General features: G+C 40.5%; 1 protein-coding gene across 3 annotated transcripts in view; it reads right to left on the bottom strand.

Annotated features, from left to right (window-relative positions):
- phf14 (PHD finger protein 14) overlaps window positions 1-23,653 on the bottom strand; it is a 100,255-nt gene that overhangs the window by 60,664 nt on the left and 15,938 nt on the right. For 2 of the 3 annotated variants that reach the window (XM_049602769.1, XM_049602771.1), the window contains exons 5-14: window positions 20,055-20,214; window positions 19,110-19,221; window positions 17,488-17,625; window positions 16,777-16,923; window positions 16,267-16,537; window positions 14,396-14,502; window positions 10,749-10,844; window positions 3,804-3,910; window positions 3,344-3,475; window positions 904-1,066 (exon numbers count right to left, since the gene is read on the bottom strand). In XM_049602769.1, coding sequence (XP_049458726.1) covers window positions 904-1,066; window positions 3,344-3,475; window positions 3,804-3,910; window positions 10,749-10,844; window positions 14,396-14,502; window positions 16,267-16,537; window positions 16,777-16,923; window positions 17,488-17,625; window positions 19,110-19,221; window positions 20,055-20,214 — 1,433 coding nt within the window. The remainder of the gene's footprint in view (window positions 1-903; window positions 1,067-3,343; window positions 3,476-3,803; window positions 3,911-10,748; window positions 10,845-14,395; window positions 14,503-16,266; window positions 16,538-16,776; window positions 16,924-17,487; window positions 17,626-19,109; window positions 19,222-20,054; window positions 20,215-23,653) is intronic. The other variant, XM_049602770.1, reaches the window with a different exon arrangement.

Here is a 23,653-nt window from a genome sequence, read left to right as displayed (position 1 = left end):
CTAGAGAGACTAAAATTTGGTTGTGCTATTGATGTTCTCATTTTATTTATTGTTTGATTTTAGTTAGTGCGTTCATGGGTGATAAAAAATTGCTCTTTGTGTTGTTGTCTTTTGCTAGCAATGTTGCCCGTTTGCAAAACCTGTGTCTCAGATATTTTACGAGACTTGTTAAAAATGTAGCCTTTAACTGCTACTAAGTTTGGACTGTAAATTGTATTTGTGCTAATTTTTCTAGAGATTTTATCTTTATGACCATCAAGTGCACACTTCATTATTTTTTTTTCCTAACACCACTCCACCACAGAACCTCCACATCACTTTGTACAGTGGATGCAGACAATCAGTGCTTTGACTCTGCTCTTTCTGATGCTCTGATGCTTTGTTACCTCACTGAGCTGCAGGCGGAGATTTTAGCAGTTTCTGCTTCATCATATTTCTATTGGCCTTTTCTATCTTTTAAAATACTTTTAAAACTAAAACACTGCCTAGAGACAATATCTCTGCAGTGTTTCTGCAATCACTTTTGCTTTATTCACAAAAAACTGTAAGGGCTTCTGGAGTGTGTGATTGCACTAAAGTCCTTTCAGTTACAGATGTTTATTCTCTGCTCACAGGAACACGTTATCATCTTGAGCAACTTTCTAATAACCTTAAGGTAAGTATGAATTTTGAAAAGGTCAACCCTTTCTCATTCTGGCTTTTATTTACATTTTTTAGTTTCTATTGGTCATCACAGCTCTCAGTCAACTAGCAAAGACATCAGCAAATACGCATGTATAAAATAGCAGTTTAGTGTTAAATTGTGTTAAAGTGTTAAATTCTTGTTATTTGTGTATATGGTGATGGCTTTTAAAATAAACTTCTACTGATGACAATATAAAATTCCAGTGTGTTGATACACACCGTGCCTCTCACTTGATGTTTCTTGGGCTCCGGCGACATCTCCTGTGGGATGAATTTGATTGGTCCTTTGATCTGCCTCCTGGACCTCTTGGTGCCGTCGGGTAGCGTCTCCATGGCGATATCGGCCTCATCGCTGCTGGCCTGGTCACACTCGGAGCATTGCCTGAGGAGAAGGGAGAGAGCTCCTCTCACTGAACTGTATTGATTTTATTATCATAGACCCAAATCTTTACTGTAAGAAAAAAGGCTTTCATAGTTTCTACTGAAAGGAGAAAAATACAAGCAACACAAGAGGGCTGAATAAAAAATATATATAGAGGGATATGTCTGATTTATTTCTGATAAAAAAAAAATGTTCTTGTAAATTCCAATGTGGCAAAAACACATCCCCATTTACAGACAAGAGGAGTTTGAAACTCAGTGAAGAGAAATCCTCAGCTTCTGGAATTGTTTCAGCATTTGAAAAAGTCCTTATCACAAGTCCTCGACAACACACAATCCCATTAGATGCTACTGATATTAACTGCGTCAGGTCAAAGTTAGACCTGAGATGGGTTCAGCTTCCAAAAACAAGCAGCTTTTGCCTCCACTGCATGTTGTACAAAAGCCCTGTAGTCTCTCTGCCTTCCTACGTGCACAACTGTGTAATTAGTGAGGACTCTGCGTTCGCACACTTTTATCATTCAAATGGTTTCTAATTTTCACCCAATAAAGCAAAAGAGCTTCATGCTTAAAATGAATGCTAAATGAATTACTCCAGTCACAGACAGATTGTGTTAGACAAACACAAACACGTCCTGTGTTGTAACACCAGCTGAATCTCTGCAATTCTTTCATTTACCAGAGAAAAAGGAAAAAGCTTCATTTTTTTTCATCAAGCATGCAGCAAATATCTCAGAACTATCATATGTGAAAAAACAGATGCACTAAATCTCCTCTCTAGATAAGCAACTGCAGTAGTTGAGAGAAGAGGCTGTGACATTTCCACCATCTTCGCATCCGTCATCTGATAATCCTGCTGCCACAGACTGGCCTCAAATGCCAGAACTAATATGAATAAACAAACTCTGGATCTGAATGTGTTAGTGCTCACAGCAGGCAGAAAATGAATATGAGAAGGAATCCTGTTCATTCACATTATGAAGGTGTTTTATGAGGTCACTGTCAAGTAGGACTGTCATAAGTATTGATTTTTCTTTAAGTATTAGTTCTCTGTACGAAAAAATGGATAAGCAGTTTGCTGCACAGTTCATACTGGGATGGCCCTACAGTGTCCTCAACCTTACCCATCCCTCACAATTTGATTTTCCAAGTGGAGATATTATGCTGCCTGTGGTTCCCACTGATCTTTCCCACAGACAATGTTGTGTGTCTCACAGTTGGAGCACTTATACATCTTGTTTCAGCATTGAACTCTCGCAGTTAAATCGCTGGTACAAAAGATAAATAACTGGTTAAACTTGTTATTTGATAAAAAGTAACAGACAAAAGCCTGTGTACATAAAAACTTTGGGAAAGACAATAATTATGGCTCCGAAGGTCCATTTCAGGAAGAAACATCCAATCACAGAGCTTCAAATTCTGTTACAGGTGCCACTAATGCCAAGCAAAACACAATCTGCTTTTCTTGGAAGAATTCTGAGACTATGGCGCCATGTTTTGTTCTCAACTGCACCAATGAAGCATATCTGAATTTTCAGCTTTTCTGATTCACGCCTGTGGCAAGCTTCTTCTACATATCAATGGCAGTCGAGGCTCATGTTTATTGCAGTACATAGACCTGCGCGCCAGAGCAAACTGACAGAAACAAACTGCTTTTTCAGAAATTAAGTTGAAATACTTACATTACATTACATTGATGTAGCTGACGTGGTACAATGAGGACACTCACAGCACATAGGAGCAGAAATCATCCAAACTTGGTGAAGTACTTCTCATCCAAATATTATAAAGGTTTAAAATTATGCAAAATTAACTACGCCCATATTTAATAGTCTTTGTTTTACTGCAGCTGCATATGTTCAGTTACTGACAGAAAAAAGATACATTCAGTGGCCTCTACCTGTCTTGTTCCTCTCATACCATCATACTGATTCATGTTATGAGGCACAGTGCCGTGTATAGTGGAACCTCTGCAGCCAGCAGGCGGTCAGGATTGAAAGTAGCACACTGAATTACAGGTATTCCTCCTGAGAAAGCTTGAACTGTGTAACCTTTCCTAATGGCCCAAAGGCAGTCTGAGTCTCTGCCTGTTTGTCAGGCTCACAGTGATTTTGTGGCCTGTATGAGTCTAGACAATACACCCTGTTGTAACTTCTCAGCCACTGACATTAATTTACTCTCCTTTGTTTTCAGTGGAGAGCTTTATGGTTCCATAGTTTCAGTATGTGTCCTTACAGCTCCCAGCTCCCCTCCCCCCACATGTCTCCCTGTCTCTCACCAGTAGCTGTTCTTGGTCTTCTTGGGCATGCGTGTTAATGGCGGCTCCAGGCAGCCCAGGTGGTAGTAGAGCTTACAGGTATCACACAGCACCAGCAGATGTTGGTCCTGGTTCTTCTTACAGATGCCACAGCTGCAGGAAAACATATGAAAGACAACTTACTGGTGTTTTTGGAATGAGAAACAGCTGAAGCACATTGGTGAGTTACATAATTCAGTGGTGTCTGAGAAACTGTGTGACAGAGACACTTTCTATGTTTTCTCTTACAATATACAGAAGAATTTTACAGCAGATGTAAACTTACACACTCATTCCCAAATAGTCTTAAAACAGTGATGGACGTCTGAAATACAACATAATCAACACAACAGCACCCTGGTTTCTCTATCTTTATCATTTAACTCCATCTTTAATCCATCCTAATCTTTCCTCAGCATCTCTCAGGGCACTGAGTGTTCACCTGTAGAGGATTGCTGGCAGGCTGGATGACTTCCCTGGTGTTCCTCCTTCCTTCTTGCTGGGCTTCCTCTCCTTTGGGGCTTTCAGAACAGCTGGGGTGTTTAGTTTCTGAAAAAAAAAGGTGCATAAATGTTTCAGTTATGAGCAGCAACATGTCTTACCAAAAGAACATGACTGTCCCAACCTATACCCGTACCCTTAATCCAACAGTAAGACAGTTTTTACAGGGATCAATTCTTTCTGTTGGAAGTAGCTTTAATTAAAACGGTAACACAAAAGATGGTGGACCTAATAATAATAATAATGTGCTTTCTTGCCCCCTTGGGTAAATCTGTCTGTTGTTATATATATTTAACACACACACACACACACACACACACACACACACACAGGCACATGCATCAAATGCAGAGAGATGCTAGAATGACTGATTGCCACAGCAGTTAGGGGTTCGGTGCCTTACTGTATGTTCAAACCAACACCAGAGCTTCCAAAATGGCGGAAGTCATTAATATTGAATGAGAGCCCAGCGTCTTGGGCGACCTGGTCGTCAGCCGCGCGTCTTTGGCGACTAAAGCAGCCGGAGGGGAGTTAAAACTCGTTTAACTTTATGGTAATGAGCTCTGAAGCGGTTCAGCGATAACCAATCAGAATGCTGACGTGCTTCGATGAAGCAGGTCCCAGAGAACAAGCTATGTAACTTTGGTTCCTACAGCACACCTGTTCCGACAATGGATATCGAGAGGTTTATTATTTGCGTTTGCGCCCACTCAGTCCTTTATAATGTGTCGCTGTTCGGTTACAGAGACCAACATAAAAAGAATGAGGCTTAGGACCGTGTCGCAGAGGTAGCTGGTTGGTCTGGTGAGTTTTAAAGTGTGTAATGTTAGTAACAGAGGAGAGAATTGCAGGCTAATGTTACGGCGTAGCATGAAAGTCTTCCTTGCTTGGTTTGAATGGGATGACATGTTTTCTGTTTTCATTGACCAAACATAACTTTCTGTTGGCCAACTATGAGCTTTCTGACTGGACAACAGCAAGCAGCAACTACGCTGCTTTCAAGCCAGTACTCCACTTTGCAGCTCCTTTATATTAGCAAGCACAATCGAACGTTCGAATGACTCACGTGATGAGCGACTAGAGCGACCAAAGCTGCCACAAATATTTTGACAGTCCTGTTTCTTGGGTGTCCGCGAGAGAGTTTGCCTTTTTGGAAGCTTCTGGTTTAAACACACAGTTACACTAGGGCACCTCAGCAGTGCACAGGAAGTGAACTGGCACCTCTCCGGCCAGCAGTCCACACTCCATTCTTGGTTCGTGCGGGGACTTGAACCGGCAACCCTCCAGTTCCCAATCCAAGTCCCAACGGGCCGAGCTACTGTTGCCCCCTCTTTCAGAGTAAAGTTAGACAAAGTTAAAAACAAGAAATACAAATAATATTAATGTATAATATTGTTGAATGTTGTGCTTTTTAAATCAAAAAACAGTATCTGACATCCCACTCTCATTTTTGTGCTGACACATGCCTGTATAGCAGGTAAGAGATTATGCATTTAAAAAGTCATTTACTGGCTTACAGGCTCAGAATGGTTTTCAAGTTTATCGCAGTTTTAGAAAGACATCCCAAAATCTCACAGATCTGTTTTGGTTAGCCGACTCACATAACCTCTGAACTAGTGATGCGCAGACCACAGTTACATCTGTGTTAATCTGTTAATAACAATTACTGTAGCCATTTTAATTTGAGCTGAGTTACAATCGTTTATATATTTAAAACCAGCGTACTTCAGTGTATTTCAGTGTAGTATGTTACCATATCAGATCTTCTGTTCTTGGATGGTTTAGTGTTCATGTTCAACTCATTTTGGTGGATAGTGTAATAGAAACATTTTGGGGACAGCTGCCATCTTCTTGAAAGTACAGTGCAATTACATCTAAGCAAGCTGTTTGTTCATCCAATAAGGTTTAGGAAGACTTAATTTCATTGTTACAGTAAAAGAGCAAACAATCAATCATCTAATAGTCTGTCCAATTTTACCAAATCTAACACATCCCAGAGAGAGAAGTGAAACTGTAGGCTAGTTTTGAAGCCAGAGTTAAGGTTGCAGACCAGCGACACTTTACTGAATACCTGCTTTGTGTCGGCTGAGAGTTTAGACTGTCCAAATAAAAGGTGAGCCAAAGCAGGGCTGTAAAAGTTCCCTCACACCAGAGTTGTGAGGAGAAGCAAAGGGAACTTGTTGTATATGACAGCTGAAAAGAAGCATCAGACAGCCAGTTTATTCTCCCCTGTATCTCAGGTGCATTGCTGCCACGCAGGTTAATTAGAAAACTTATCTCGTAGGGACCGAGTCTGTCACTAAACAGACAAGGTTTCCCCTGAGGAAGCTCTAATCTGGGCGCGCTCGCTCTGCCTGCGGCGCCGAGGGAGCATCCCTGCGGGGAGGCCTGATAGATGGGGGGACAGGGTGACCAAGGCACAAGGGGCTGTTGGGGCTATCTCCTCAACCTGGACTGCAGCCTGCCTGCATCTGACCACGAGGAAGTGTCTCTACTGCCGATAAGGGCCAGTTTCAACATTGTTAACATGCTTTATCAGACAGATGAAGAAGTTTAAAGGCGCACATTATAAATAGTGAGTGGAAACACAGACAAGCTTCTGGCTCCCTGCCTCACTGCTGTGTCCTCTGGGGAAACTCAAAGCATCAATACGTTACAGCGCAGGAGCAAACGGGGCACTTTCTGCTGCTGAGCATTTTCCTCATATTCAATACAGTAAAACAATGAAGTTGTGGCACAAAACATTGTTTATAAAATCTCTATAAAGGCAGGTAAGAGCCTTCATAATAACAGCAGCCACTCTCAACAAAGTCTAAACACAATCAATCGGAGCTGTGGTGTGTCGTGATTCCATTTTTTTTTACCTCTTATCTCAGACTTTTGTTTCTGATTTGTCTTGGCTAAAGGAAAAGCCTTCTGCAGGCTGTCTCCTTCCACCAGTCAGCAGAACAGCCAGCTGTTTTAAACTCAGTCATGATGTTTATGTTCAGTAAGCCACATTCACTCAGCATAAGTTTTACAACAACTGAAGGAAGCCCATCCGTTTTGTCATTACGCTCATATTTGCAACCTTACCAGTCTCCAATAACTCAAACCTCAAAGGGCCCAGGCTCACAACCAAGCAGACCACAGACTTACAAAGTTTAGGGCTGAAACTATTAGTCAATTCATCGACGAGTTGATTCACAAAAAAATTAGCTGTCAACCATTTTGACCAATGAAAGGGCTGGCTCAGGCTTGCCTTGTACCAGCCCCTAGTCAGGCTGACACAGGCCTGGTCTGCCGGGGGACCTCCTATGTTACACCGAGCCACTTTTCTCTTTCTCTCACTCTCGTCAGTTTCTGAAAAGTTGGTTCTTCTTCATTTGCGTTTCAACATTCACGTCCTATTACTGCATATCACTAAATTGGCTTAACTGCATGTCACTAACTCGGCTTCTAATCCGGAGCCTTAGTGCTCCACTGTTACGCAGGTTAACTAGTATTGCAGCTATGCCTGGAAATTATAATGGGCATGTTTTGTTTTTCTGATTTTTGTTTTCTGGCCAACTTACAGATTCATTGTAAAATGAAGATGAAAATAATCGTAACCTGCAGCCATGTTAGTGTGCTAACATCAGCTGAAGTGCATTATTCTTTCTCTGGGCTGAGAGATTATTTAAATGTTCCACCATTTTACTGAGAAGATGTGATCCACTGATTCCGCTACATAATCTGGTATTACCACTCAGCTTCAGCTTCACTCAGAGACCGGTATCTATTCCTTTTTGTTTTATTAAATTCCCTTCATTTCATGCAACAGATTACGTGTGTGACTTCTGTGTAATTCCTGGTTATACTGTTGCATAATCACATTCCATTCTGCACATTATAATATTTTACTCTATCTTGGAGATAATAACCATACTTGTACATAATGCTGCAGTAAAGGTGTAGCAGAGAACAGAACATTAACTAACAGATACTTCAACACTTGTGACTCAGGTGCAGAATGATTTATTGAGGATAGTTTTAGTGCAGCTGTGGACTCCAAGGCCAAGGCCCTTCGATGTTTCAATGCTGGAGCAAAAACCAGTTGTGTGCATTGCCCAAGCCTACAAACAATCACTTGTTTAAGACTGATTCAGTGACACTCTTGGCCTATTGGTCGCCCTTAGCGCCCTCATAGCACCTTCAGCTCCTAATTGTGCCAGACAGATGTACCAATTTATCTGACAACATCTGTATCTGTATCTGTATCAGATAAGATGAGAAGGATTTTTTTATTGTCTTTTGCTCCTCTGTTTGGCGCCTGGAGGTGCGCTGTCACGTGATGTCGCACAGGTACGCGCACGGCACCGGGTGGCAGTCCGAGTGTGCCTACCTACACATCGTTGTTTGTAATAGTTGCGAGGAGGAAAATAAATTATACATTCATGGATACTTTTTGTCAAAGCTTGAATGCCGGGGCGTCAGTGGCTTAGAGGTAGAGCAGACGCCCCATGTACAAGGCTGTTGCCGCAGCGGCCCGGGTTCGAGTCCAGCCTGTGGCCCTTTGCTGCGTGTCATGCCCTCTCTCTCCCCCTTTCACACTTAACTGTCCTTTTCATTAAAGGCAAAAAATGCCCCCCCCCAAAAAAGCTTGAATGCCAAGAAAATTTAATGCTTAATAAAATTGTGATTAAGACTTTTTAATACTTTTTAAGGGCCTTAATTTCCTGACATTTGATTTATCAACTTTTAATACTTTTTAAGACCCCGCGGACACCCTGGAGTAACAACATCCCAGGGACAATAGAAAATGTTTTTGTTACAAACAGAGATCTTCCCCGTGATGCCTTTAGGACCACAGGATGCAGTAAACTCACTATCGGTGCATCAGTTTCCTGTTGTTTCCCTAATTATGACACATTTTAAACAACAAAACCTTGTTAAAAATCAGCAGGAGGAGAGCTAGTTACCGTTAGGTGTTAGGTGTTAGCAGCCAGCGGCCGGAGCTAACAGCTAACAAAGGTTGCGCGGAGTATGAGTATGCGCTGATTATAACGTTCTCATGATGTGTTCAAATGTAATAAAAATGTCGTTTTTGTCGAGAAACTTGAATAAATACAGATGTTTAAGGAGAAATGTGTTGATGTTTTCACAGCAATATAAGACAGATATTAAAGAGGGAAATATGATGCATTATAAACAGTAAAAACGTCTTCGAAGCAGTTTTTAAAAAGATGCTTTTCATGTGAAAAGTTACATGAAATCATTATCTCATGCATCTTTTTTTTATAATGAAGAAGTGTCTGTTTCCCTGGTACAAAATGGGGTATATGTAACAACAAAAACAAACACTAATACTGGCTTATTGGCCATCGGCCTAATTGTTATTTTCAGCATCTGTATAGGCTTTTCCAATCAGTGCATCCCCTATGCCATGAGCCTGGATCCCTGATATCTGCTTGCAGGTCTAGTTGTCAGTTACATTTCTGTTGATTGACACTAAACTGTGACATTTATCGCTGTTACAACAGCTGCCAACAAGTAGCTGTTTGAGCCTCACAACATTTTATAGAGGCCGGTGGAAGTAGAGTGTTTTCTTGTGAAGTTGCCAAGAGTGCTAAACTTCCAGGAGCATCAGGAACAAAAGCACTGACTGTGTACTGGAAGAGGGATGAGAGTCCCAGTTGGGGACATCAATAATTTCGGCAAATGCGCGGGCAGGATGACAAATAGGAGATGAAAATGTGGCAGATAGATGACACAAAAGCATGCAGTGCTGTGACTGATGTTGCTACTTAAATCGTGCGTGTTCATAATTAGGTGATTTATGGTGGTCATTGCAGATTCACTGCCAGTCTCCTTCTAGTTCCTGTCCATTTTGCTGCCTCGCCACTGCATTAACATCATTTGACCATTTATCTACACGGCTCATTCTCTCCACGACCATACTTTTAATAAGGCTTTTTATGGATTTAGCTGGTACTTATATACATAAAACCCCAAAGGAGTGACTCTGCTGTGCCAGGCACCACACTGGGTATGATATAAATTTTCTTGAATAATTTAGGTGAAGGGTCAGAATTAGCTGCATCCTTTATCTTTGAGGTCAAGACACAAGTTATTGTTGTGACCGGGAATCTAATGAGGAACTGTTACTGCTGATATCAGAGCGGAGTGGTCGTGGAAGCATAGCAACCATCCTCTGGTTTCCCGCCAGGTAATAATGTTATTCTGTCAGCACTTTTGCTGTTGTTAGTGCTATTTACAGAGCATACAGCTACTTAAACAACATATTAATTAATTTATGTATTTACCTAATTTATTAATCTGATTATTTATTTCATGATGCCTCTTTTACTTTACACCAAACACTTCAGGGCTCCATATTCATGTGACAAAAGTGTAACGTAAAAACCAGATTGACTTTTTTCTAGGGGACATTCTCACAATGAGTTTGTTTGTAAATCCAAGTTTTAGTCTGTTTCAAGAAAAAAACAAGCGCTCTCAGTCCTGTTTTGTAGATTGCGCTTCACATTTATTGAACAACCCATCAGCATTAGTGGCACATCTTGGCAATTGGTCGCCATAGGAACGAGAAGCGGTAGACGGCTTTTACTTCCCCACAGTCAGATCTGACTTCATTGCAAATGACAGGTCAATCAGTTAGTGCTAAATGAAAGGATTTTATAAAAAGCAGGGTTATTACAGACCGCAGTATCACCGCGCGGGTTGCTACTCGCAATCTGGATAACTCTCCATCACAAATCATTGCCACGCTAAAAAAGGAAATCTATAAGCAAGAATGTTCTGTAAACTTTCTCAACAGCTAATTTGTGTGTGGAAAGCAGGATGGTTGGAAGTGACGGGAGAAAGAGGAGATGGTGTGTGTCTGAAGAAGCAGTAATGGTGGTGGTACCTGGCCCAGGATGCCCCCCAGCAGAGTCCACATGGCCTGGCCCTCACTCCGCAGCTCTCCGTTCACATTCAGCAGCTCTTCCAGGGACTCACAGAGCTGCGGCAGAGAAGAGGAGAGGAGACAACATAAGGCGAAGGCATCTCAGTTTCTGCCCCCGTAGCACCCACACACACGCACAGATCTTCTACAGCATATAAATTATACAAGTCTCTACTCAAACCCATTTGAGAAAGATATAAAATACTTTCAAGTCAAAAGGCTCAAGTCCAAATGAAGTCACGAGTCATTGCTGTTGGAAGTCCAAGTCAAGTTGTGTCTGTTTTGATTTTGTCATGTTGAGTCTAAGTCCTCAAATTTGTATCTTGTTTGCTTTAGTCTGTAGCTATCAGAAATATCAAAATAAATATTTGTGGTTTTGGTGGAGGATGCTTTCTGGAGCTGATTTCTTGACAAACAACAGTCACAGTATGTTGCTTGGTTACCACCTTGTCTGTACAGTGACCTACATTATAACAAGACCTGTGCTCACTGTGTGCACTGTGGCCAAAGATGCTGCACATGGGCATCAACCAGCTGTAACACATTGTTTTAACAGTTCTGTCTGTGTGTGGATTAAACACATGAGATATGGCGCTTTAATTAATGAACTTCAGAGGTGTCGTAGGTGTATCTTTAAATGTCAGACACTCGGCCTAGCTATTTCTCCCCATTCCCTGTGTTTATACTGAGCGAAACCAACCTCGTCCAGACTCTGGCTTTGAGATGAAAGTAGTATCAATCCTTTGTCTTATTCTTGGAAATAAAGCAAATACACATTTTTCCAGAACTCCTGTAACCTGCGACTGTCTTGGATTTGTAGGGAAAAAGGTAAATTGTGTTTGTTTGTTTCCCTTTGAAACCTGGAGCAGCATCAATTTCTTTCATGCTGCTTTCAATCAACTATTCTAATCAACTATTAAAATAATCGTAGACTTTTTTAGTAGTCGACTAGTCGGTTTGAGTCATAGTTAAGTACTATAAAAGTACCCCAAAATACTCTTATTGCAGCTTCTTACTTTCAAATATTGGCAGCTTTACACACTCTCCCATGACGGTGAACTAAAACCCTTTGGTGTGAATACGACATAAGACATTAGATGACATAATTTTGGGGTTTGGGAGAGACAGACCGACATTTTTCAGCACTTTAACAGATTTTTCAACAGAATAATCGTTAGTTGCAGCCCTATTTCAGACACCTTTCGCAAGTATGTAAACCTACGAATCTTGAGCCAATGTGTGTGATTTCTTTCAAACTCATGGGGAAAAAAAGGCAATAAGCAACTTGGAAAGAAATGTCCCACACATTGCAAAAAAATAATAGACTACAAAATTATTTAAAAACAAAATAACAACTGCGGAAAAAAGGAAAAAGCTAGGGAAAAACTATATTCATAATTACTATTATGACATATTTGTTTCTTTTTTTACCTAAATTTCATGTTTTGAATTTTCTCTTTTGAATAATTACTTGGAATTATTTTGGGTCATTGCTTCTTTCCTTGCTTCATTGCCTTCCTCCCATGTTTTTGATAGAAATCAAGCCAATTTGCTCAGGTTTCAAATTAAGGGTTAAAAGCAGCAAGCAGAAATGTTAAATAAACAGTAATGTTATTCTGTTATTTTGTGTCTTTAAATTAGGTTTTCTTACATCTGGATCAGAACCTGGAAGCTCTGCTTTCACTTTTCACTCCCTAGAGCTCAATTAAGTTTACTAGACTTGCTAACCATCCAGACAGTGGAGAAACACACTGCACTGATCCTTCTTATTTTGTGTATGCAATGTAAAAGACAGTCGATCAAAATCATATTTAATAAACAGCTTCTCCCTAGCTTTGGTGGAACAGCAGTGGGACAGGTCACAGTTTGGATGACTATAACCCAGCCTTATAATCATTACAATGTGCACGGCTGCGCCACTAATGTTGCCGTAGGTTCAATTCTGCAGTCAGTGCAACTGGCTAATGTTAACACTTTACATGATCTGCAAGAGTTGAGCCTTGTGTCATAAAGTAAACCTCGTACTGGCCTTTACTACGATACATCAGTCAAAGCCAGACTAGTAATGACATCCCCCCACTGGCATTTTCTCCAAGGCCAAAGTCATGTAAGAGCAACTCATGCAGTGCAATTAGCAACACACACTCCATTAATAACGCTTAACACACACGGTAGAAGACTGAACGCAACATTAACTCTTGTGACTTTTACTCTGCTGCTGTATTCCCTTCCTCGTGTTGACAGATGGAACGGGAGCCTCTTCAGAGGTCACATGTTTGAGGAGACGAGAGAAAGGCTCACACAGGATTCCTTTTTTTTTTTTTCAATCACGCAACATGGTAAGTCCATATCTAATGTGGTGACATACTTGTACAAGCTAACGTGAACACTGTCCATAAAAAAAAGAGGTAATAAATGAGGTAGGAGGGTCACCTACAGTTTTACCAAATACAACTTGAAACTCACATATTGATTGCATTTTTTGACACATTCTCTCACTAAATTATTTGCTTTAATCTTGCACTTTTAACTGAACATATGTAAAACCACTGACACTGTTGCACTGCTGAAAGGTAGTTCAGCCAGCTGACAGCAACAAGAAACATTACAAAAGACCTGCCAACTGTCAATGTAAAGACATTAGGGGTGTAACGATCAATTGATTTGGATCGATGTATCAATTCAATGATCAATGGTCCATTACCATCAATGCAAAGTGAAAACATTGTCATTCCCATAGCATCTACACATCACACCTGCTAAAAAAATCATTGCCACTGTGAGCGTGTTAGCATGCTGATGTTAGCAGTTAGCTCAAAGCACTACTGTACCTCAAACAGCTGCTAGCATGGCTGGAGACTCTTAAGGCCTTCGCACACCAAGTCCATATTTTTCGACTGAAATTATTGCACGTTTAAATAAAAATTCGACCTCACTTTGCATCAAACGCGTTTTCAAACTGACTGAATTTCAAACTGAATTAACTGACATTTGTGCATCATTTAAGTTTTTAGAACAGGTTCGATTTTATGTATTTTTTCACATCCATCCAAATCTTTTAGAAAGAAAAATAAGTGGAAACATAGGGAGGCGTGTCCGTCTTGAAATCTTCCATGACAAAGAGATGGTGACGTTTATCCTATCCAGAAATGCACAACTGCAATGATGATGCTCAGAGCAGAGTGCAGTTTAACAGCTGCACAGTATCATTTCATAAATCAGGTAGCCGTGGTGCTGAAAAGATTGCCAGAGAGTGGCAACATCCTAGCAGAGAGGTAAGGGAGCAAATATGTCTTTCCATTTTGCCTCGTACTGCAAATTTTCACAACAGTTAAACAATAAATGCATCGGACTCAGTGTGAAAAACACATACGTGGTGTGCAAAGGCCTTTAGTCTCGCTATAATTCTATTGTCACCCTGATTTTGCATCATGGATTTTTTTCAGATTTACTAACTTTAGATAAATAAGATTAAACCCCTTTTTTTAACATAAAACTGAAGATAATAAGCCTGAAACATAACCTAATATATATTCATTCATTCATTCATGAACCAGCCCGTCCCCAGAAACGACCCATTCTCTGTGAGTGTGGATTGTGCTGCTCACCTTGTTGTACTCCACGTGCAGTTTTTCTTGTTCGCTCTCCAGCTTGTCTTTTAAGTTCTTCTGTTCGGAGATGTTGTCCTGGATCTGGATCATTCGCATGTTCCGCTCTGAATATCAATGGGAGGAAAATCAATAGCACGATCACAATCTATATACAGGAAAAAGCACATGAGAGAGTGTACTGATGGCAGATAGGCTCTCTGCTGCAGGCTAATGGAGTATGCTCTCAAGGTTACTGGTGTGGCGTCTCACACATCTGGCATCACAATCATTTATTTGGGGAGAAAATGCCTTTACACAGCATTCACACAGTAACTTAAGCACCCTGTGCACCAGTGTGGAGATAAATACTACAACCCTTTTAGATTTGTTGAAGTTACAATCATGATACCACATATCATTACTACACTTTGGATCAAAAAAAAAACAAAAAAAAAAAACGGATAATATAAAGTTTCTTCCTATAATTTCTTTTTATGCTTTAAATGCATATCTATAAATTACAGCAGCAGAGGACACCCATAAGAGGGGATGTTCGCAAATACAGATAAGCATCACATCTTAAGATCAGTGCTCTTCCTCAGGCAGCTCTGACAGAGAATGAAGGAAGAGAAAAGAAAAACAGTGCTGCTAGTGTCACTGCTGCTTTTGGTATATATGGTACATTAAAGAAATATTTAATGAATATAGTATGCAAAAACTGCATGAAAATACCATTTGAACCTACTGCTTTTTTATTTCAGAAAACCTCAGTGAAAGCCTCTCAATGCAGCGGTCTCACCCCACAAGTTCTTGTTCATTGTCAAAATTGGTGCCTGCATTTCCCACAATCCAAAACGACTGCTGACAGTTCAGTTGGAGATTTGGGTTTGTTAGTAACAGCTGATGTAGCCTGAGAGCTGCTAGCCTCTAGCAGAGAGGAGGAGTAGGCTACAGAGTTGTGGTAATCTCCCTTCTTTCTAACTCCCCACCCCCAGGCTTTATATTACTTATATCACATATAATACTCTGTGTTTTTGTTCAGCTGCTGTGTGTAAATTACATTCATTTTCTTTTTTCTTTTCACCAATTCGTGCACGTGGTAAAGCTGCAGTGGTTGTCAATTAATAGATTAGCCAATCGTCAGAAAATTAACTGGCTACTATTCTGATCATCAAATAATCATTTTAATAATAATACATTTTATTCATATATTGCTTATTATAGTACTCAAAGACACTATAGAAATGATCATAACATAGAATACACTAAAATACACACAACATTCACACATTTTAAACTTTTTTTTTTTCAGTAAAAAAGCCAAATGAGCTGGTTTTATGCCTCTTAAATGTAAGAATTTGATGTTTTTCTCTGTCATACATGATCAGGGTTAACTGTTCAATCATGGCGTCACCAGTTAAAGCTGAATGAGTGGCAATGCTTGCTAGCTCACCCCAACTGTGGTGCACAGTACAGAACGGCCAAAGCTAATGAGGACTGGAGGGTGAGCAGTGGGCTCTGTAGGCTTCTGATTGTAGTGCATACTTGTTCATTTATAGACACTGATTTCACTAAAAAGGAGCTTCCAAGTTGTTGTATTCTGGACTAATCTGGAAGAACTTCTCCGTCCATTCAGACATGGACGTGTCTCTACCAACTGTTACACAAAAATAACTGGTAAAGAAATAACGGCAGGAAAAGAGTTAATGGTTCTTAGTTGATTCTAAAGGTTAGATTAGATCAATAGTATTTGGAAATACTAGTTTATTTTTTGCCATTCTTTAACTCACTTTCCCTCTTTAAGTTTTTAATATATATTTGTATATACTCTGAGAATAATAAAGCGACACAGTTGCAGTGACTGAAGCTGAAAATACAAGTTCCCTCACCCAGGTAGTAGTTGACAAAGTCTGCTGTGAGGGCAGGCTGTTTGTGTTTCCTGCGTCCGTCCAAGCTGGCGTTGGCATCAGATGTGTCCACGGGGAAAATGTCAGTGCTGATGCCCATCAGCTCTGCCTTCCTCATCAGCTTCCTGATGGCTGAGGCACTAGAGGTCAGCGGCCGTGGTAGCTTCTCCCGGGGCACCCACGCCTGAGGCCGAGTGTTCCTGGACAGCTCTGCTTTTGCCCTGTACTGCTGCAGGCGGGTAGTGATTCGGGCCTGCCGGCGGGAGACATGCATGTTGACGTACTCCCAACAGAATCAAATAATAAATAGTGATACTTATATATCAAACTGTGTGCCGCTCAACTCATCTCATTCCTGCCCTAAATATAATCCTAATTGTAATCCAAGACTGAAGAAGTAAACATTAGCTCATCTTTTAAGTCACATGAGCACATTTGAATAGAGACACAATAACAAGTTAACAGTTGTAGATATGTGGCTATTTAACTTACCTGAGCCTCAGGGGTAAGCTGTTTCTCTCTCTCCTGCAGAGACACTTTACAGTAAGACTGCAAGGCCAGATAATTCTTCCTTTTCCACTTCCTGTCAAAGCGGTCTGCATGTTGTTTGCAGTACGCAAAAAACGGATCAGCAATATCCTGAGGAGACAAAAACAGACGCATGCATTAACTATGCATTCTCCATCCCTCGCTCTGTCGCAGGAGGAAAAAATACAAAATGCAGAGGCAGTTTTTCCAGCTGCTGGCCTTCTGGAAACATTTAAACCTAATTTGTTGCTATGGATGCTATCAGCATGTTGACTTGTTGATAGGAGGCTTTTTGTGCGATTGAGTGGATTAAGTGGTTTGCAGTGGGCAGGCACTTCTGTGGCTGCTTATTTGGGCAGAGGCAGGTGATTTCCGGTGCATAAATGAACTGTCCAGCAAAATGGACACTGTCAATGCTCCAGTTCTTGTTGAATACTCACACAATACATCACAAGCCATCCTGTAAAATAATGAAGCTGAGGGTATCATACAATTACAATTTCTTCACTCAAAATTCCTGAGCTGACTGAGTTAGCTACCCAGCTAGCTTGGTGAGCTACAGGGGATGGGAATGTGTCGTCATTGACAATGAGTCAGCCATTTTTGAAGGATAAGTGTAAGAGTGCCATCCACAGTTCACAACTCTGGTCTTTCACCCCTTAGAAATGTACTCACCTCCTCTGCTGCAGCCTCAGACAGGAGTCCCTCCCTCTGTGCACAGGTGACATGGAAATAGGAGCGACACATTCCTGCATCACAGCTGATGCACACACCGGTCCTTGCAAAGCGAGCGTCCTCACAGAAACTGCACTCCTAAATGCAACAGAATACAACAAGATAACTTAAAGCTGTAGCAGCATTAAGGAGAAAGCGAACACTGGTCACTGAAGGCAATGACTCCAGTGGCACTACAGTGTGTTAAAGCTCCTGTAGGCAGTTTAATTCTTACAATTAACACTGAACTCATTGTTATTCAAGAAGTCTGAGAGAACACTAGACCACTGCACCTCTGTTTAGCTGTTTTTCAGACTTATGAAACTCTAATCACAGGTCATTTTCAGAGAGAGCAGCTGTCAGTCAGGTCAGTTATTGCTTGTGAACTGTGGTCAAAATGTCAAACTAGGCAGCGCAGATCAAATATAAATCAAGATTCTGTTGCTGTTTCATCTATTTCTCGCCTCAAATGTTTCAGGAACAAATTTTAGCGTACTGTAAAGCTGTAAAATGAGAGTTTGTGACCTGGCTGCCATGTTGAAAACAGTCAAGCTAACACAAGACACTGCCTACACGCTGGACGAAATGTTTCGTTTTACGGCTAAACAATGTGCTAAAATATGTTTCTGAAAGCATTTGACTGACATTTCAACTGCTTTCACATCATACGCATCAAGCAACAACATCAAGCAACACTTATTTATATACAAACTACTGTCAAAACTTGCATATCAACTTACACTTCAATTATTTTTGGACACTTATTAATGCAAAACAACTCTCTCCAGCCATTTCACTTCAACCGTTATTTCAAGGGCAAAACGACAGTTCAACTGCTTTCTTGAACGCTTCTACACGTCAACTGACAATCCCACTTCCTGAGGCTCTCACACTGACATTTCAACTGCTTTTATCTTTTACATTTCACTGAAAGTTCAACTTAATCTCATTCTTCAAACAAGAGTTCAACTGTGTTCGGTGATTTTAAGTGTTTTCAGCACTTTCACTTCACCTGAGACTTCAGCTCATTGCGGTGATTAACCTTCAACTGACACCTTAACGCCTTTTAATCCTAACACTTCCACTGACACTTCGAACCCTTTCAGTGCTTTGATTCCTGAAGTGCCTCAGCTTCAAATTCATCTCTTATACAATGCCTCACAAGCAAAAATTAACATTTTTAAACAGTCTTTGTAAAGTTACACTTTAAAGTGTTTTCAGTGGAAGTGAGAATCTTAAATTTCCTTCAGAGAACTTGCATTTTGTTTCAAAATGTTCAAAAATGGTTTGTTTAGCTGTTCAGTTTCAAAACATTTCTCCTGGGAGAAAGAAGGCGTCCATTAAAAATGGTCCCCAAAAATGTTGGAGGGTATTACGGCCCCGGTTCTCACTGACAACAACTAAGCAGAAATGATGATGAAACATATTCAGTATATTTGGATATTAATTCAGGATACACTGATTGAACACAAAATCCAAAAAGTAGCTCCAAAGTAGCTGCAGGGTGTTCATCATGTGAGTAAAACCTAAATCCACATGAACCTTCAATCCAGCCTGCATCAATATGTAAAGAGAGTACTTGCCTTGGCCCCGTATTTTGAATAATTCATCTCTGTGAGCGTCACCGGTCGTAGTTTATCGATGTCTCCAAATGCTACTCCGGGAACGTAAAGTGCACAAACCACATGCACCCATCTGGAAATGAAGAGGAGGGAAATCTGATTGGCTGATAAACTAGCTTGTTGAAGAGAAAAAACAAAACAAAAACTACAACACATTAGTATGAAGATCATGCCCTGAGAATGTTTGAAGATGAAAAGTAGTTTTAAAAAAGGTGACATTTAAAATGTATTGATTTCCGGTCACTGACTTCAAGCAGCGCCATCAAATTGATTAAAATCTATGGCTGTAGTTATTTTTGCATTTAGTGTAGTGAATTACTGCAGACAATAAGAAACTTCATATCATGAAATTGGCTGCAGTGAGTTGCTCAGACACATCAAAAAGAAATGGATTCATAGATTTATGTAGCCCCAGACTCTAGCTATAGTTTGGTGTGACACAATTTCAAATGCGGACTTTAGGGAAGAGAATCCGAAGTCCAATATAAAGATATCCATCTCTAGCAAGCAACCGCTTCACAGTTTAATTTGCTGTGTTTTTCATGCTCTAGTGAAGTAGTAAATTCGGGTGCAGCCTGGCTGAGGAGCACTATCAGCGATAACGTGGCTGAAGTCTCCACGCTTCACATAACACACTCTTTTCTCTCACTCCTTTTCTTCCTCTATCTCTTCTCTTCCCTCCATCCTCTTCTCTCATTCCTCTGCCAGTTCTCTCTCTCTCCTCCTTAATCCAACTTCCTTTTCTCACCACTACTGAATATATGTACTGTTTAAATTGTACATATATTACCTTCAGCATTTCAACCAGCTCAGGTCATTGGGCATTATTTGTTTCTGAACATGTTCCACTCGCTGCCTCTCGTAAATGGCAGCAGCGCACTGGGTCAATGTGTTACTGTATCCCACCTCCCAGCATCCGTCTCTTTGAAGATCCCATCCTGGTTGGGGCACAGCTCACAGCTGGGAGTCACTCCGTTCTTACAGGCATCGCAGAACCAAGGCTCTGTCGAATTTTCTGAGGCGGAGCTCATGATTGAGTCGCTCTCACCGTCCACACCATAACATCCTGGAAACACAGAAAAAATTTTCCAGTATGGCATTTTATATTTCTCATTAAAGATAATAATAATGTCCATGTCACTGCCTCTCATAAAGGGCTGTGGTGTAAACATCACACACTGTTCATGGCTCTCAGTGCTGACAGCTCAGTTAGTGTTTATTTATTCTGTAAAGTTTATAATACCAACTATTTTTAATCCTTTTTTTTTTTACTTATATTGCAATTATTCCATTTAAGCTACAGCATTTAAAGGGCTACACCAATGATTTACTGTTGCACAGGGTCCAGAGGAAGTGGGTTATCTTTGATGGATGTTGTCCACAAACAATTTGGGTAATAATTTTAAAGTTGACCTTCGATCTCTCTTTCGAATATGTTCACCTCAAGGCTAACAACCTTTTAAAACCTCTCTCACCGTCTACTGCTCATCTTTCTTGCCCCGTCAGACTTATTTTTTAGCAACGAGGCCACATTCCAGATCTAAGCTCTAAGTAATTCACATGATGTAAAAATTTATTAAGACTAGAAACGATGCCGTAGCGGCCCGGGTTCGAGTCCAGCCTGTGGCCCTTTGCTGCATGTCTCTCCCTCTCTCTCTCTTTCCCCCCTTCACGCTTCACTGCCCTGTCAATTAAAGGCAAAAAATGCTCTAACAAAAAAAAAAAAACAAAAAAACAAAAAAAAGACTAGAAACAATGGCCAGATCTACAAATATAAAAACTAGGTTGTAATGAACTGGAATTCAGATAGTAAACATAAAGGTACTTCTGCAAGAAATAACGGACAACGTATAAAACCCACTGTAATTGAGTTGATTACAAATTGTATGTAGGAAGTAAATTATTTGCCACAGACAGAAACTATTCAACTGCAGGTTTTCCTCTTTCGGGGCGTCACACATTCAAGAAATATTATGCAGACTTGAGTGATGTCATTCTTCAATTGGATGACATAATCCATCAATCTTCAAACCTGAGGGGAAGAGATGATTGCATGGACTTGCCTCTTGCTCTGCTATAGCTTTGTTTTGCCTTTCGCTGCCAACAGAAGTAACAACACAAAGCAACAAGAAGGTAAAAACAGTCTCCAGTTGGCAATTCTTGATTTGTGGCTTTACTTCTGCCTTTGTGTTTAAAAGTAGAAAGACATAACTGAAACCAGTCAGCACAAGCACTGCTCTACTGCATATATGTTGATTGTATGTATGTATAGTACATGAAAGCCTGAAGTTTGCTGCTCAAACACTGAGAACCAAGTATAAGACAAAAAGTAAGAAACAGACCTGGTCTGCTCTGGTCCAGAGCTGTCAATCTACTGTAACGCTGCAACGCCTCAAATTGAACATTTGATAAAAAATGTAGCCCCAGAGAAGCAAGAAGAAGCCAAGCGAAAGAATTTTAATGTTGTCCTCTTAATTTTCTGAGGTTGCCTAAACAATTACTTGGCTGATGTGGTTTCTATGGCAGCTATTACACCAGGCAGACGTGCTCTTCACTACCAATGAGGGCAGCAATCAGTACTCTGCCTCCACTGGGGAGATAACACTCTAACTCCTAATTCAGTCAACCAGCCTTCGGGCTTTTTGAGCAATGGGAAAGACTCACAAATCAAAAGCTCAATGTTCTGCATGCCCGTCACTGTGTGCCACACTGGGGAGTCGGGCGCCCATCGAAAGCAAACACTGGGGCAGATGGAGTTGTTTATTCAGCTCTACACTTTGTTTGGTAGGTCCATGTCCTTTCTGATTGCGAGACCATTTGCTGTGTGTCATGGTGAATCACTAATTTTGAACTGCTGTTCAGAGGCTGGTGGGGTATATCCACTGTTTTTACAGGCCTCTGGTTTCTTCTTGAGATCAACTCAAAGCCAGGATAGACCAATCAAGCTACTTTTTATTCTACTGGGGCAATTAAGTTACAGCTGGAATTCATCTTGACCTCAAAAACGGAAGAACTACTCAAACTCTAACTACCTATGGTGTGAAAATAACAACTGCCTTTTCCTACCTTCATTTTTCTCAACAGCATGTGGCAAGGACAGGCAGCTAAGTCCTGCTAGCTCCAATATAGCTCCACTCAATGTTGATTTTCTTAAAGACAGGTATTACTGAAATACCTCTGGCAACAGTTGGGCGCTTCATCTTCACTGATTGGGCTTTGAACCGTGGAACTGGGGGTGGTGAACGACCACCATGCTGGTTTAACCGACTTATGGCTGAACCGTGGCACAAATCTTCGGTGTTCCTTTTGAACTGAGATACAAAGCTCAGACTGTTAAGCCACGGGTTGCTGGCTAATATGAGCTAAGCTGACAAAAAGTGATGACTACAGGATATCTTCATAATCCCTGAAGGAAAGATTATCCTTGTCAGAAATGACGAGCTTGGCAGGAAAAAAAGAAGGGGCAAGGTATAGTTGACAGAACCAGGAGAAGTACTTTTAACTGTATTGAGATTTAATAGAAATTACTGTTTGCTTTCCTGCGACAAAAGCTAACCAATGAATGGATGCATCCCAGAGTAAGAATATGGAATCATGTGTGTAAGGCGACATACAGTAAAGGTAACGCAAGAAGGTTCCCATGGGTTTTTTTATCCCATAAAAAGCGCCTCAAGTAAATAAACAAGCCATCTGTTTTTCTGACAGCACACTGATGGCTCATCATTTCAACTTGGCAGCAGTCTCTTACTAATCATTCATAGGCTAGTGCTCAACACACCCAATAACACAAATAGGTGACCAATTAAAAGAAAAGGATGAATACACAAGTGATGAAACACAATGAATGCAGATGTTTCCATAAAGGACACAATGGTCACTGAATGGAGGATGATTCGTGAGGTGATTCCTATTTTACAACCTCTATAGTCACCACATCTCTCTCAACCTATGGGAATTGTTCCACTGTTAGATCATCTATGAAAAGGCAACAAAACACCTTAATAAGACACTTTATTCAGGGATTTCCATTTGTGTGTCCATTATTACACCAAATCAGAAATGTATAGTTGATTTTAAGACAGCAACAATTTTGTTAATCGATTATTTAAAGTCATTTTAACAGAACAAAAGCACAAACAATTGTTAGTTCCAGCTTTTCAAATCTAAGCATTGCATCTTCTATGATAGTAAACTCAATCTGAATACTGTATATAGACTTCGGCTCTGGGGAAAATTTGCATCTTCAGTATTTTCTAACTGATTTGTTGATTTTATAGATTAAACAATTAATCGGTACAAAGATAAACAGACTAAGTGACTGCCATTGATCAGTAGACCCTGGTTTATATCGGTATAAGGTAAAGAAGCACCATCAGCATCATCAAATTTTGCCTTGGTCATTAGCCTTCCAACTGAGGTTACTATACTTGTTGCATCATTCATTCAATGTAAACAAAATGTCAAGAAAGCTACTTTAAAAACAGCTGCTTGGGTTGCACCTATAG

The sequence above is a fragment of the Epinephelus fuscoguttatus genome, linkage group LG17 (assembly GCF_011397635.1).
Source record: "Epinephelus fuscoguttatus linkage group LG17, E.fuscoguttatus.final_Chr_v1".
Lineage (NCBI taxonomy): Eukaryota > Metazoa > Chordata > Actinopteri > Perciformes > Serranidae > Epinephelus > Epinephelus fuscoguttatus.
This window is presented reverse-complemented; position numbering and strand designations above follow the sequence as displayed.